Source organism: Charadrius vociferus, unplaced genomic scaffold (genome assembly GCF_000708025.1).
Source record: "Charadrius vociferus isolate BGI_N301 unplaced genomic scaffold, ASM70802v2 scaffold202, whole genome shotgun sequence".
Lineage (NCBI taxonomy): Eukaryota > Metazoa > Chordata > Aves > Charadriiformes > Charadriidae > Charadrius > Charadrius vociferus.
Window position 1 is genome coordinate 186,141 of NW_009647242.1, and position 13,268 is coordinate 199,408.

General features: G+C 41.3%; 1 protein-coding gene across 4 annotated transcripts in view; it reads right to left on the bottom strand.

Moving 5' to 3' along the window:
- The window catches only part of DLGAP1 (discs, large (Drosophila) homolog-associated protein 1), a 144,350-nt gene that overhangs the window by 82,757 nt on the left and 48,325 nt on the right, over positions 1-13,268 (bottom strand). For 2 of the 4 annotated variants that reach the window (XM_009879970.1, XM_009879972.1), the window contains exons 4-5: positions 12,785-13,025; positions 8,842-8,874 (exon numbers count right to left, since the gene is read on the bottom strand). In XM_009879970.1, coding sequence (XP_009878272.1) covers positions 8,842-8,874; positions 12,785-13,025 — 274 coding nt within the window. The remainder of the gene's footprint in view (positions 1-8,841; positions 8,875-12,784; positions 13,026-13,268) is intronic. The other 2 variants (XM_009879971.1, XM_009879973.1) reach the window with 1 other exon arrangement.

A 13,268-nucleotide genomic window follows, 5' to 3' on the forward strand; every position in this document is an offset into this window, starting at 1 on the left:
AAAACACAGATGGTTTGTGAGAAGCGCACATGGTTGCAGCGCCAATAGAAATAATCTCTTTAATGGAGACATGCTAGTTTTGCAATGGGTGGTCTTTTTTTTATCATTGTTTAGCATCTGTATATGAAATATGGTGGCAGTGGTCAATTCACAGTATGATGTTATGGACAACTGGAGCAATGCACCTGGGATTGCTCCATCTCATTCTGCTGAGCATGACTGCAATCTTGCTAATTGTGGGGGTGGAAAGAAAGATACAGCCACCCATTCTGTCTCTTCCATTTATGAATGTAACAGAAACAATCTTGACATTGGGCAAAAATCAGTTTTAGTTCTGCTGCAAATTTGTCTGCTACTATAGCATGGGGAAAGTGTAAATATTTACCTCACTGACATTTCCCAGGATCTCATCTTTTGCAGCAGCATAATGGAAAAAGCTGCAGCATTTGCAAAGATAGCCCAGAAATTATGTTTTGCAAACCATTTCTATATTATTACCTAGAATCTGGCTGCAAGATTTAGGTTTTCGACAGAAAAAGGACTAGAAATGCTTACATTTGTATCTTCTAAAAAATACCATAAACTGGATTCCAACAGATTCACGTTCCTGACCCAGACTCTTCTGGTTGTAAAGGCACCTGCAGTGAAATACAGGAGCCAGATGTTTCTGTGACACCAGGCGTATGGAAATTTTGAGCTGATTCTACGATGCTGGCAGCTGAGGACACTCAGCACCTTTTACAATTAGACCCTCAATGAGCAAAGTTTCCAGGAAAAGAAAGATCTGTCTCACTTTTGCAGCTTAATAGACTTCTCTGATCTGCAGTATTGGACTTAAAATAATAAAAAATGTATCTGCAAAACAGATGGAGGAAAGAGTTCACTTGATGAAACCCTTGATGATGAAAAACTTGATGACGGGGAAACCCTTCACTTGATTAATTTCCAACACTGCTGCTGTGGTCCCACAAATTCCCACAGCTATTTAAGCTTTCTATCCAGTGCCTACTCTTATCTGTCATGTTCATTACTTTCCATTCACTAGTTTTGCCAGCATTTTGAACGTAATTAAGGTATTCTGGACGTCATCAATTTGATGACCATTTCACATCCCTCTATATCTCCTGCCAGCAGGGGAACTGGAGAGTCATCACAACCAGAAAACATGTTCTAAAATAAGTGTCAAAAACTGGCTACACTGGGGGATCAAACAGCATCAATAAAACAGGCTAGTGTTGTGGTTTGGGCCAGATCAGCCATCAAAATGAATGACAGATGCTCTCCCCATCCTCTTCCTTCAAAGAAGGGAGAGCACCTCCCTTCAGTGAGAGAAGGATGAGAGAAAGAGAGACTTACAAGTTTAAAAAAAGCCCTAAACTACTTCAATGAAATATTAATAATAAAATAATAAAAAGGAAATATAATAATATTTAAAAAAGAAAATAATGAAATATATACAATACATATACAAAACCAGTATCAAGCTCCCAGGATGACGATCAAGTCACCGTCAGGCACTGGGAAAGCTCCAGATTGGACTCAGTGACAGACGGGAACTGTATTCCAGATCTGGATTCAGGAATGCATGGATCAGGATGAAAGGCAGATGAACAGACAGAGTCCCCCTCACATGTCAGCCATTGAAGAAAGAGGGTGAGCCCTTTGATCCCTCAGCTTTTATATTGAGCATGAGGCGGATGGGGTGGAATACCCTGTTGGTCAGTTTTGGGTCACCTGTCCTGTCTGCTCCTCCCCGCAGATGCGACCCCTCTACGCTTTTCCCCTTCTGACCCTCCAACAGGGCACATAACGAAGTTAGCTGCCGTTGGCTGTTACAGCAATAAGTGGTAGCCTCTTTGCATACCATTCCTTGGTATTAACACAAACGTCAGGCCTTATCACTGCTAGAAGTGGACAGTGTCTCTCAAATACGCTGTTAATTTCAGAGAGTTCAGTTAGTTCGAAGAAGCTTAGCTGAAAAGTAAAATTACTGAACAGAAAACTGGTTCTGTTTTACCTCAGACTAGGACAGCGAGATAGCACACCATCTCCATCTAGTCTACAGACCAAGTCATATGTGATGAAGGAATAAAGAGAAGACAATGCATTTTGGAAAAACTCAGGTTAAAAGCTCTATGCATCTTTTTCTCACCATCAACTATTCACACAGGGAAAGGTGTTACTGACTCTACATTTTGTTGAAATGAATGCTTTTTGAAGTTGCAGGACACATTTCTGTTTTATGAAACTATTCTGGACCCACTTTGCTACTCAAAACCAGTTTCTTCTTCATCCTTTTTCTTCCGCTTTTGTCACTTCCTCTCAACTATTTTTCTTAACTGTCAAACTTTGCCTTTCAAGGAAAGGAGGTATGTTGAACTAGGAAAAAAAGTATAATATTAAGAGCAAACACTGCTTTAACTCCTACTTATTTACAGAGACGTGTTTTCTCCATTGCTGTGTACCACCTGTAGGGTGGACTATTATCTTTTATTAAATTAAAAAAAAAACTTCCACATGCTTTCAGGCTCAGTACCCCTTCACCCTACAGCTGTTACTCAACCATCCCACCCAAGCTCACAGGACATAAGACCAGTCTTTGTACTCAGCACGGGTCTTCTCAACTAACTTAGTTGTACGTGCTCTCCATAAGGGAGATATATATTTACATTCTCAGTAAGCATTGACAGAAACAGGAAAAGGCTCTCAGGACTGCAGCACATATTTGAAGTCCAGAAAGGGGGAAGACTGGGAAGGTAAATCAGAATATGGGAGAATATTCTCATTCGTAATGCCACGTGTAATCTGTGGAAACCCGCGACACCAAAACAGACGTTGACGTGCTGCAGGCTGCAGAGTTGGTGTAGACAAGGACTGCCCCACAGGTAACTGATGTGAAGTTAAACACAACTACCCATTTACATGAAAGGACGCTTGATGCTTTTGGGCGAATGTGATGCAGCTTTTAGGCTGTGGATAAAGTCCTAGAGGAGGATTTGGGAAGGGTGAATGTTGGCATTGGAAATCTTAAATAACTACTTCTTGCCCTTATTTGTCTCCCTTTTTCTGAAAAGAGAATAAGCATTTTGGCCTTAACTGTGCATTAACATCACTTTTAACATGATCTAACTTCCCCACAGCAACATCCCAAAGCGGGCATGAGATGTTGTACAATGATACGTATAAGGACAGAGCCAGCTCCCTTGGAAGTATGTAACAAGCCATAACTAATTTCACCTAGATCAGAGCATGCAGCCTTGCAAACCACACTATCAGAGCTTCCAACACAGGCACAATACTTCCCCTCACCCCACCGCCATCTCTCTGAACACCTTCTTCCCCCACTTCCTTCCTTTTTTTTTTTTTTCTAAAGAGGCAAATGGTAAAATGTCACATAAGAGTTCAGGGAACTGTGTGAGATAAGACAGCATAAGGCCATGGCACCAGGCAACAGCTTATTCTGTCACTTCGGTGTAAATTACCCTTCACGCAAAACAGAAAGCGGCAGATTTTCTCAGAACTTCCTGAGGCAGGCAGATTGGGGCTAGTAGTTCATGGATAGGTTGGGTTTTATTCATAGCTTGTTTATTTTTGGTCTACTAAGACCCTGGCTTTTTTCCGCCACAGATGTACATCATTTTATTCCACTCTCAGCAAAGTTCAGGAGAAGAGAGTTGAAAGAAATTGAGAGCAATGAATTTCAAAACAGAAATAGCCTGCTTTGTTTAAACAAAGAGTCTGCCAGCATTTATTTTGTTATACTATTACAATGTTCTAACTTCCATCTAAACCTTCCCAGAGGGATGCAGATCTACATTTTACTGTAGCTAAAGACAGAATTAATTTGAAAAATCATTACAGCAAAAAGAACCATTATCAAGCTAGCATTGTCTTGACTGTGCAGAGACAAAAAGTAGGTGTCTTTCTCAACAGAACAAGCAAGAGATCTGTCACAGTAGTGGGTTCTATGATATTATTTATTGGTTTTTTTTCTCCTTTGATAGCTTAGCTCAAATCCTCGATCAGAGCAACTAGGAATTGTTCTGCTCAGATGGCTTACTGCATTTTAAGTGGAATACAATTTAGTGCTCTCCCATCTGACCAAAGCCAAATTCAGTAAGGGAAAACAATTTCCAAAGACCAACACATCCATTTCCCCCTGGAGAGGCCAGGCAAAGGTTGCGGCATTAGAACAGATTACCAGCATCTGCCTACAGCGTGCCTTTGATAAAAGGGACTATTAGACGGTAATGGCAGCTAGAATGTCCCTCTTTGCAAAATAACATTAGGCAGTTTCCAGATCCCAGTATTTGAGTTGCATTGTGCTTTGTTATTGAGCATTGTGAGAAGCAGTTCAGTAAGACCAGTGTAATAGCAAGAAATAAAAAGAGTAAATCACATCTCTGTGTATACTTCGGAGTGTCTGTAATTTTTTTTTAATGTACAGATTCTTTGCTGTCACATTTCCTTTGGGTTTATCTGTGGTTTTACTAAAGAAAAAAGTCAGTCTCTGTTTCAAAAAGTGGTTAATAATATATGCACCCCATAGTCCACCATAACTGCAAAGAGCCAATTACTGTTAGACTGTTGCATAAATGCGTATTTACGAAGTATGAAAATGTGATTATTTACTGGATCCAGTATCTAATGCATCACATCTAAGCTCTGAAATGGGAATTACTGATATGATGAAATATAACGGCTCCAAACAAACTCTTGTAGTACAAGAGGGGCCCCGCAGAGCTGTACTCATTAAACCCACCTATTAAAAATTCTTACTTATCTTTTTGAAAATTCAAAATCACTCAGTCACTTTAAAAAGACAGTCATCACCAAATATCTTGTCTGTAACTTCTTGGAATATGCTGTGGCTCAACAGAGCTTTGTAATTATTATATCTGAGGACAACCAAAATATTCAGGTTTGTCTTAAAGGAATGATGTGGAACTTACTGCAGGTGGGTGGCAACACATTGCTGAAGACTGGACAGTAGCACACACTAAAAAGAACAACCTGAGTTATTTTTGTACACGAGATGTATTAATTAAGCACAGCCCCTTCAGGAAAGAGGCCTAAGTATTACTTCTCAAAAGACAACTAGTTAAAAATGACCACATCGGTCTATTTCAGAAAAATGGCAGGAATTATTACTGAAAATGTGATCTCATTATATAAATTGGGGCACGTCTTCAGCTTACTGATTCAGCTCATTTCTGTCACCACCATCACAAAAACATTGCATTGGAAATAAACCAGAACAAAGGAAAGAGTCAGGTCTTTGCTGTATTTCCCCATAAAATGAAAATGAATTATTTGTCCTGCATTTGTTATCGGCATTTCACCTAAGGGACAATATACCCTTAATGGTCAGAGTTCTGTTGTTTTAGAGCAATGACCAGTCCCTCAGAACAACATTTTGGATAAAGGTTATACTGTCCTCTCACAAAATGTAAGTGGAAACGTACTGTGGGTTTATTTCATATTCTGCTGCACATTCTACCCATTAATTTGTGATTAAGCCAGCACTGCTCTGGGAACCCTGCTTCCTTGCAATGCAATTCCAGGCATATTTCAAAGGGGGATTGGCTCCTACTCCTGTGAGCAAGTCAGAAAACATTGTCCCCAAAAAGGCAGATACACGAGGCCGCCGAGTCGGTGCTGTTGAAGTCACCTCAGCCTGGGCCTGCGGCTGAGCTCACTGGGAGGACACCGGACCTGAGCTAAACTGCTGCCTCTACCTCAGGTAGACTAGTCCGCCAGCCCAAGCTTGATGGCACAGGGTAGACTTTCCTTGCAGCAAGGAGCAGAAGAGATGGTTGATTTAGCCACCGCTTCTTGGATTGTGGAAAAATCACTGAGGTTTCATGTTTGTTTATAGGCTTAGAAAACAGTTAATTCTCAGCTAATGAGACTTGAGGCATGTGGTGCTCTGTCAACACAGCAACCTTCAAATTACTATTTTGTTTGTAATACCGTCCTGTACATTTTTTACAGTAAATCAAGTGGTATTTTGTCTCAGCTAGGCATTGGACATCCAGGTGCTTTAATACACTCAGACAAGCACCTCAGGCTGCAGGCTCCATCAGGGGTATTTCTACTAAGTACATGCACACCAGCAGGAGTGGGGCACACAACTGTGGGACCAGGGCCGTCTCACTGCATTACTACACCATCTAAGTGGGGCTCTGGGCACTCCACATAGCTAGTCTGAAGCAAAAGCATAGCTCAAAACCAAACGCGATCTGTACTTGTTTAGGGAGAACTATATAAATCTGATCACCTGAAATGATTATCACTTTAGCATGTGCAGTATAAACAAAGCAAATGAACTAATGGCAGAATATATTTAGGCACATTCCATATAGATGTATGCAAAGGGCTTCCATACAATTATTCATCTCTGTAAAGAAATTAAGAGACTAACAAATAATGAAACATTACATTTTATGTAACTAATTACTGCAACCTCTTTATTTATGCTGCCACTAGATGAACAAGCTCCTTAGAAGTTCTTTTCATAGAGCGATACAGATTTCTGTCAAAGATCCCCTTCTCCTGAAAAATCATGTTTTTTCCTGTTTTGTTTGAGACTGTCAAATCTACAGGTCTGATGGCCATCCTATTCCCAGCATCAGAAAAGGCCTGCAGGGTCCTGCAGAGCAGCGGGCTGAGCAGCCAGCAGCAGTCAGCAGTGTACCCTTGCGCTGAGGCCGGCTGACTGCACGCCAGGCGGTCTTTGCCAATGCATAGCTGGCAGCTTGAGGGAGGTGTAATGCTGGTGGGATCGCATCTCAAGTCTGTGCCCAGTGTGGCACTCCCCAGCATGAGACACACATGGACATTGACAGAGTTAGTGAGGTTGGAGTGTGATGTACCCATTTTCAGCCTTGGAGATGTCCAAGTCTTTTGGACAACTGGAGACGCCAACCACACAAGCGCTATCTGAACAAAACAGCAGAGCTGTTCTGTGCTTCTGGAAATGTACACAAATTAAGACAACACATTCCTTCAAGACATTGTAAGGTCACAGTTTTGAATGATTAAGAACTTTCTCATAGTCTTACCTCACTAAGAGCCTTAGCCCAAAAGTTTAGAAGCATATCAAGCAAATGGAGAGCAAGAATAGTAATCAAAGATTGAATACCAAAGGGTATTACAAGTCTTTAATTTCCTGCATTTAAAACGCATTTATAACTTTGGACATCACTTTTAACTCATCTAGGCTTTACGTTTTCAGAGGCGGAAAAAATAAATAGTACATACCCTACAAAACAAAGTCCTTCTGTCACCTTTTCTCTTTAGAAGTTCTGAGTTTTCACTGTGCCCTTACGCTCAGCAAGTCACCTTGAGCCTTACCTGAATGAGCACTTTCCTGAAGTGCTGTGAGAGCAAGTGGACCTGTCATAAAGAAACCAAAATCACCAGGCTCCAGAGTGAATGCCACAGGTTGTCCCTCTCCAGATCTGAGCAGTGTCTCAGATAGGACCAAACAGTTTAAATTCAATATTAATAATCACAGAGAGAAAAGAGGCAGAACCAGGGAGGATAATGAAAAATTGATGTAATACATTCTACTGCCTGACATCACTGAAATCGCGAACCAGTTGTAACTACCAAGTATTCTTAAAGTAGGGACCTGTGTAATTATTCCAGTAATCGCTGTCTTTCAGGCCACAAAGATCCATGCGCCTTCAAGACATACAGGCTTTACATCCAAAAGGCAAAATGGAATTTATCAAGCTTATTGCAACTCCTGTTCTCAATTGGCATCAAACTACATCACACGTAAACTGACCTGGTGCAACCTGCCAGATGTTGGGTAGCCTTTCCATGGTTGACTCTTTCTCATGTCTTAGTCCTGGTCCTTCTCAGGCACTTATTAGCGGAGCAATTTGCATGAGTGCCTTGCATCATGCTTTAAGTCAGTTAGAAATGTTCCAGCCAGAGCTCTGTTCTGAGTTTCTCTCATTAAAAACTTCCCCTGGCTTCATAAACATAGGGTTTTTTTTTAGTGTGATGTGGAGCTTAACATTCATAAAGCCGACTTCTGGGATAGACATGTCTTGCTCCAGCTCCAGTCAGATGCCTCTGAAATTGGAAACAGTGTTCTCTCCAAGGTCAGCTCCTCATTAGTAAAGGAAAACATTTTTAAGTGTTGGTTTAAGCAATTTGATAGCGGATCCAAAGGCAGACTGCATTTCAGGATTACTCAAGGAAACAGAGGAAATGAACCATGTAAATTCTTTGTCAACCAGTTTTCTACACTCTTCAAATCTATTTTAAGGTTTAACATCTGCATGAAGGCCTTAACTTAGTTATATTTCTTCAGACCTTCTGCGGAAGTATCTTAATTTTGGTACAGATCCAGAAACCAATCCTAGCTTCAACTGGAAAGCAAATTTGAAATCCTAATTCCTTGTTTCTTTTTGGAGAAAACAGTGTCTAAAAGGACAGCTCTGAGGAGTCCAAAAGAGCTTGGACACAGCTGGCATACAGTCAGCTACAGCTTCCTTCTCCACAGGATTTGATTATATTTTTGAATTCTGCCTGGCACAAGTCTATTTTTAAAGTTGTTTGCATTTTTTAAAAACTTTTTTTTTTATGTTTTACTTTTTTTTATTGGCTAGGCAGCCCCTTAGAGATTTTCCACAAAATACCTGACCCCTCTTGGTCAGATGTTCTAATGAATGGAAGGAAAACAGCTTGCTCAGCTGAAGCACCATAATTAGCATATACTGTGATAACTCTCAGTCCTTCTCTAACCAGCTGGCATCACAGCATGATTTCCTTGGGATTTTTTTTTTTACTTTTAAGCAGAAGTGTAATATTACCGAGAATCACCAGATGGCATTGCCGCAGATAACTTTGATATTCCTGTTTACCTGACTGTACAGTGGTTAGACATTGCGAAAATACTTATTGCAATCTAGCGCAGAGTTTTCTGCTGATGTTGCTGCTCCAGCTCCATTACAGAAGTGTCATTGTCAAATTAAACATGTCTAATCTCAATTACATATTTGCATCCACATGTCATAAGATTTGTTTGCAGCAAAGGAACGTGCACGGCTGCACAGGCTTAGAAACACAGACAGAAGAAATGTGGGTGAAAGATGTTCTTTCAACTGCTTTTTAATTTCTTTGCTTCTTAATTACTGTATTCTTTACGCTCATTGAAATGATTTACAGACTTTTAAAATCGTTAAAAGGCTACCAATTTAGTGACTGAATCTGTTGGCTGAAGAGTTTCAGCTACAATGGTTGCATCTGCAAATAACCTGGGATCAAATTATGTAATAACTCACACCTCATTAAACTCCTCCGAAGAAACCAAATGACATGGGTGGTAATTTTTAGTGCAGGCTATGGTGTATAACATATGCCTGCACGACAGAGCTGCTGTAGCTCCCAGCTCGCACAGCCCCGCTCCCGGGAACGGCCCCCGGCTGGTCTGGGCTGCAGCTGCCTGCACGGGTCTGACCGATGCTGAGCCAGCAAATATGTGGGTGAGAGGACTTTTTCACCTGCTTAACTTTCAAGGCATGCTGAAGTCATGATGTGGCACTTATTTCCCAAATGTCTCTATTTCCATATAAAGTGGTAAGATCATATTTTCTCTTCTTCATTTCAAAATCTTTCATTTAAAAACAAGGATAAAAATTCATTTCACACACCAGACTGCCTCAAGAACAAAGTACTCACCTCCCAGATACATGCAGAAACTTCACTGTGGTGAGGCTGGAATTTTTTTCCCCACTCACAGTACAACATTTCATCCCGTTGCTGACAACAGGTTTGTGCCTGCGGCCCCGTTTTCACACTTGAGCTCGGTTTCAGCCCGATGCAGTCACCCCGCAGCATTGCTGTGATAGCACTAAGACCAGTGCAGGCTGCAGAGGCCACCAGTGGGGCAGTCACCTGTAGCTGAGCTCTGTGTCACAGCCAGCGCATTAGCACTGGATTTAGAATTTAAATTGAAAACACCTCCAGGAACTGAACAGCTACGTCAGCAGAGGTGTATTCCTAATTACAGAACTATAACTCCAACACTATATGGCAAAAGGAAATTAAAACCTGAGGCTGCAACCACCGTAGCATAGGCTAACAGGCAAAGGTAAGTGTGATTTTTGTCCATAGTGCTTGCTTAATATTTTTATCCAGATGTCCTGGAAAGCTGAGGGTCATTGCTCTGGAGGAATAATTTTGAATCCAGTGGACAGGCAGTTCTCTTGTCTTTCCCATCCTCACAAAGCTGGCACGTTCCTGGGCTTCCAGCAATCAAAGAAATTCCCAATATCAGTGTATGATCCCAGCTTTGTGCATTAGAGAATGAAAAGTGAGGTCTACGCGGGAGTTGCTAATGTTGATGAAAGGAACCTTGTTTGGTTGAACAGGCAGAGGTGTTTTTGAGGCAGTAGGACAGCTCTCTCATTTGGGGATGTTAAATCTGTAGTTTAGATCATAACTGCCCTTATGTCTCCCACAAAAGCATTTGAAACATCACCTCAGTGGAGATAAGACTGAGATACCCTTCTCCTTTCTTCACATCTGCCTAGCTGTTGTGCCAGTTCCCATTTAATTGAAGCAGATATTAATAGACACCCTCAACAACATCTTTCATGTTATTTCTCTTCTGTGAGCCAGCCACAGGCAACAGCAAGGGAGTCAATACAGATGCTTTTGGATGGAATTAATTAATCTCTAATCCCCATTAAAAGGATAGTGGTATGTAAGTCAGGTAGTGAAAGGACAAGTTGTCTGAAATGCTACCAGTGCAAGGGATGGGCCCTTGGGAGCCCAAGAATTAAAAACTGAGAAAGATAACTCAGTAAAATTCCCACTGCAGAAAATGAATAACTACAACAGCCTTTAAATGCTTCTATAGATGTCCAAAGAGAAGGCTGCAAATCATTCCTCTCTGCATTTTAAGGGCCTGACTACAGAAGCAGTAACCCAAGACAGACCCGCTGGATTACATTTTTCAATAACATAGCTTTGTTCGTATGATTTTTTAATAAAGCCAGCTACCCAGAGAAGAGACCAAGCCTCTGTTTGTGGTTGTACTACAAAAAAGAAGCATAAACAAGAGACAGTTTACAATAATTATTTTCCTCTTTCGGGTTTTCCAGTGGTTTTGGCTGATACATACGGCCAACCTTCTCCATGCATACACCATCATCCCCAAACACAGGCACCATTTTTCTAAGTGACAGAAACAACCTCTTATATAAAGATAATTGAAAAATAGTTATTCTCTTCTGGGTTAATGATTACAGTTATTTATATAAAGGAAAAGTGTTAACAAAGCCATTCTCAAAGAACTGAAAAACCCTTCTGGGATACCCAAGGTGATCTAATAAAGGCAAATCACACTGAAAAATCCCATCCTTCAGATTTTGCCCCAGAATATATTTGACACAAGCTAATACTGTACAAAGAAGTAACATATTCCTTACGTAAATCCAGTCTTTGTGGTGTGGTGCAAACCCTGCGTGCATGCAAGAACTACTTTTACAGCAGGAATGCTGTCCCGTGAATACTATTTCTTAAGGGTTAGTGATTTAGATGAGAACTGCTCTGCAGCATTTGCTAAAAACGCTTTGATGTTTGTGATGTACTACCAACGAATTGCCAACAGTACTTAAACTTGTTACTTTTAGAAAAATCATGAATTAAGCCAAACATTTTTGGTAAAAGGATTGAAAGTGTCCTTTGATGACATAAACCAATTGACAAGTGGCTTTAAAAAACACTGAAGTGAGAGATAAGGAACTTACAAGGTATAAACAACTGCACCTGTGAGATAACATACAGAAAGGTAAAAGTTTAAAGCACAGAGAACAGAAAGAACAGGGAAAAGTCATAGTAGGTACAGTGAAATACTTATAATAGGCAATATTAGTCATGAATATGAATAGCACATGAATAGTAAATGAAGCTTGTGTAAAGCAGTCAAACGGATGCAGAGAAGTCAAAAGAAAGAGGGCTTCTCATCATCCCACAGGGCAGAGCACACACACGTAATGGTTTCTGCCTCTTGATTTCCTGAATGAGGGAGACAAATTTGGATTTTCGTTTCTGACTTGCTTTTTCTTCCCCTTAAGCACTAATTTTGGTGACAGAATATAGAATTCATCGTGGTTATTTCCAAAAGAAAAGTAACCTCAAACATTAAAAGGAAGGTTTGTAAGTCTCACATTTGGACCAAAACTGCTTCCTCTTGCAAGGCTTGAATAGTTTCAACTGCAGAAGGAATAACAGCAGGGTGCGAAGGTGCACATTTTGACCTGCGGACCTCTTCTTCCCTTCTTCATTCCTGCCTCTGAGATACAGCCTAGAGAGCTGTGACAGTCTCTCTGAGCCATTAAGCAACACATCCAATAATTTTTAACTTTTAGAAAAGACAAAGATCACCTCATTTTTGTAGAAAAATTCAGCAGAGGGACCTTCTGCTGGTAAGAGCCAGCAGAGCTGCTAACCTGGAGCTTTGCCATATTGTGATTGCTGTTTTGGGGAGGAGAGCAAGTGGAGATATGACCTTGGACTTCCCTTCTATGTGCTTGTAGCCCAGAATAAATTAGCTTGGATGGAGAAGGCACCACAACTGCATCAGCCTTGATCTGTGGTAGTTTTAGGCTGATTAGCCTGTGCAGCTCCCTGGGTGAAACACAGACTTTCTTATGGGCTTGGTGTCTGTAAGAAGAGCTCATCATTGATCTGATGGACCTGCACAGAAATGTACCTTCCCTTTCCGCCACCCCTCTGGATTTCCCTTTTTGTTACTCACCAGTACTGCTCTGGATGGTCCTCACTGTGGTGGTTGTACGTGGGGGAGATGAGGACCGCAGCGATATGCACTCGTCGTCTTGGGAGCAGCCCTTCTCAATGGCTCTGACGTAGCTGTGGCTCCTCATGCGGAAGCAGCCCGGCATGGGCAGATCCAGGGCCTCCACTGCCTGAGACTCGAGTTCACTGAACACTGACTCGCAGACGGATTCGAACTGACCATTCACTTCCATCTCACTCACCTGCAGGCAAAGACCGAGCAGGTTGGGTACATCCTATACACCAGCCTACCTGGCACAAACACTCACAAGCTACAGTGGCACGATGGCCAACATCTGCTAGAAGATCCTTTCATGCATGAAGAACAGGTGAATGGCACATAAGCACATACCATTTTACAAAGTAACAATCGTTAGGGGAAAGACATAATGTACAAAAAGGGGAGATAGAGGTGTTAGGCAGAGATTTAGCAGAGTTTAGGCTCT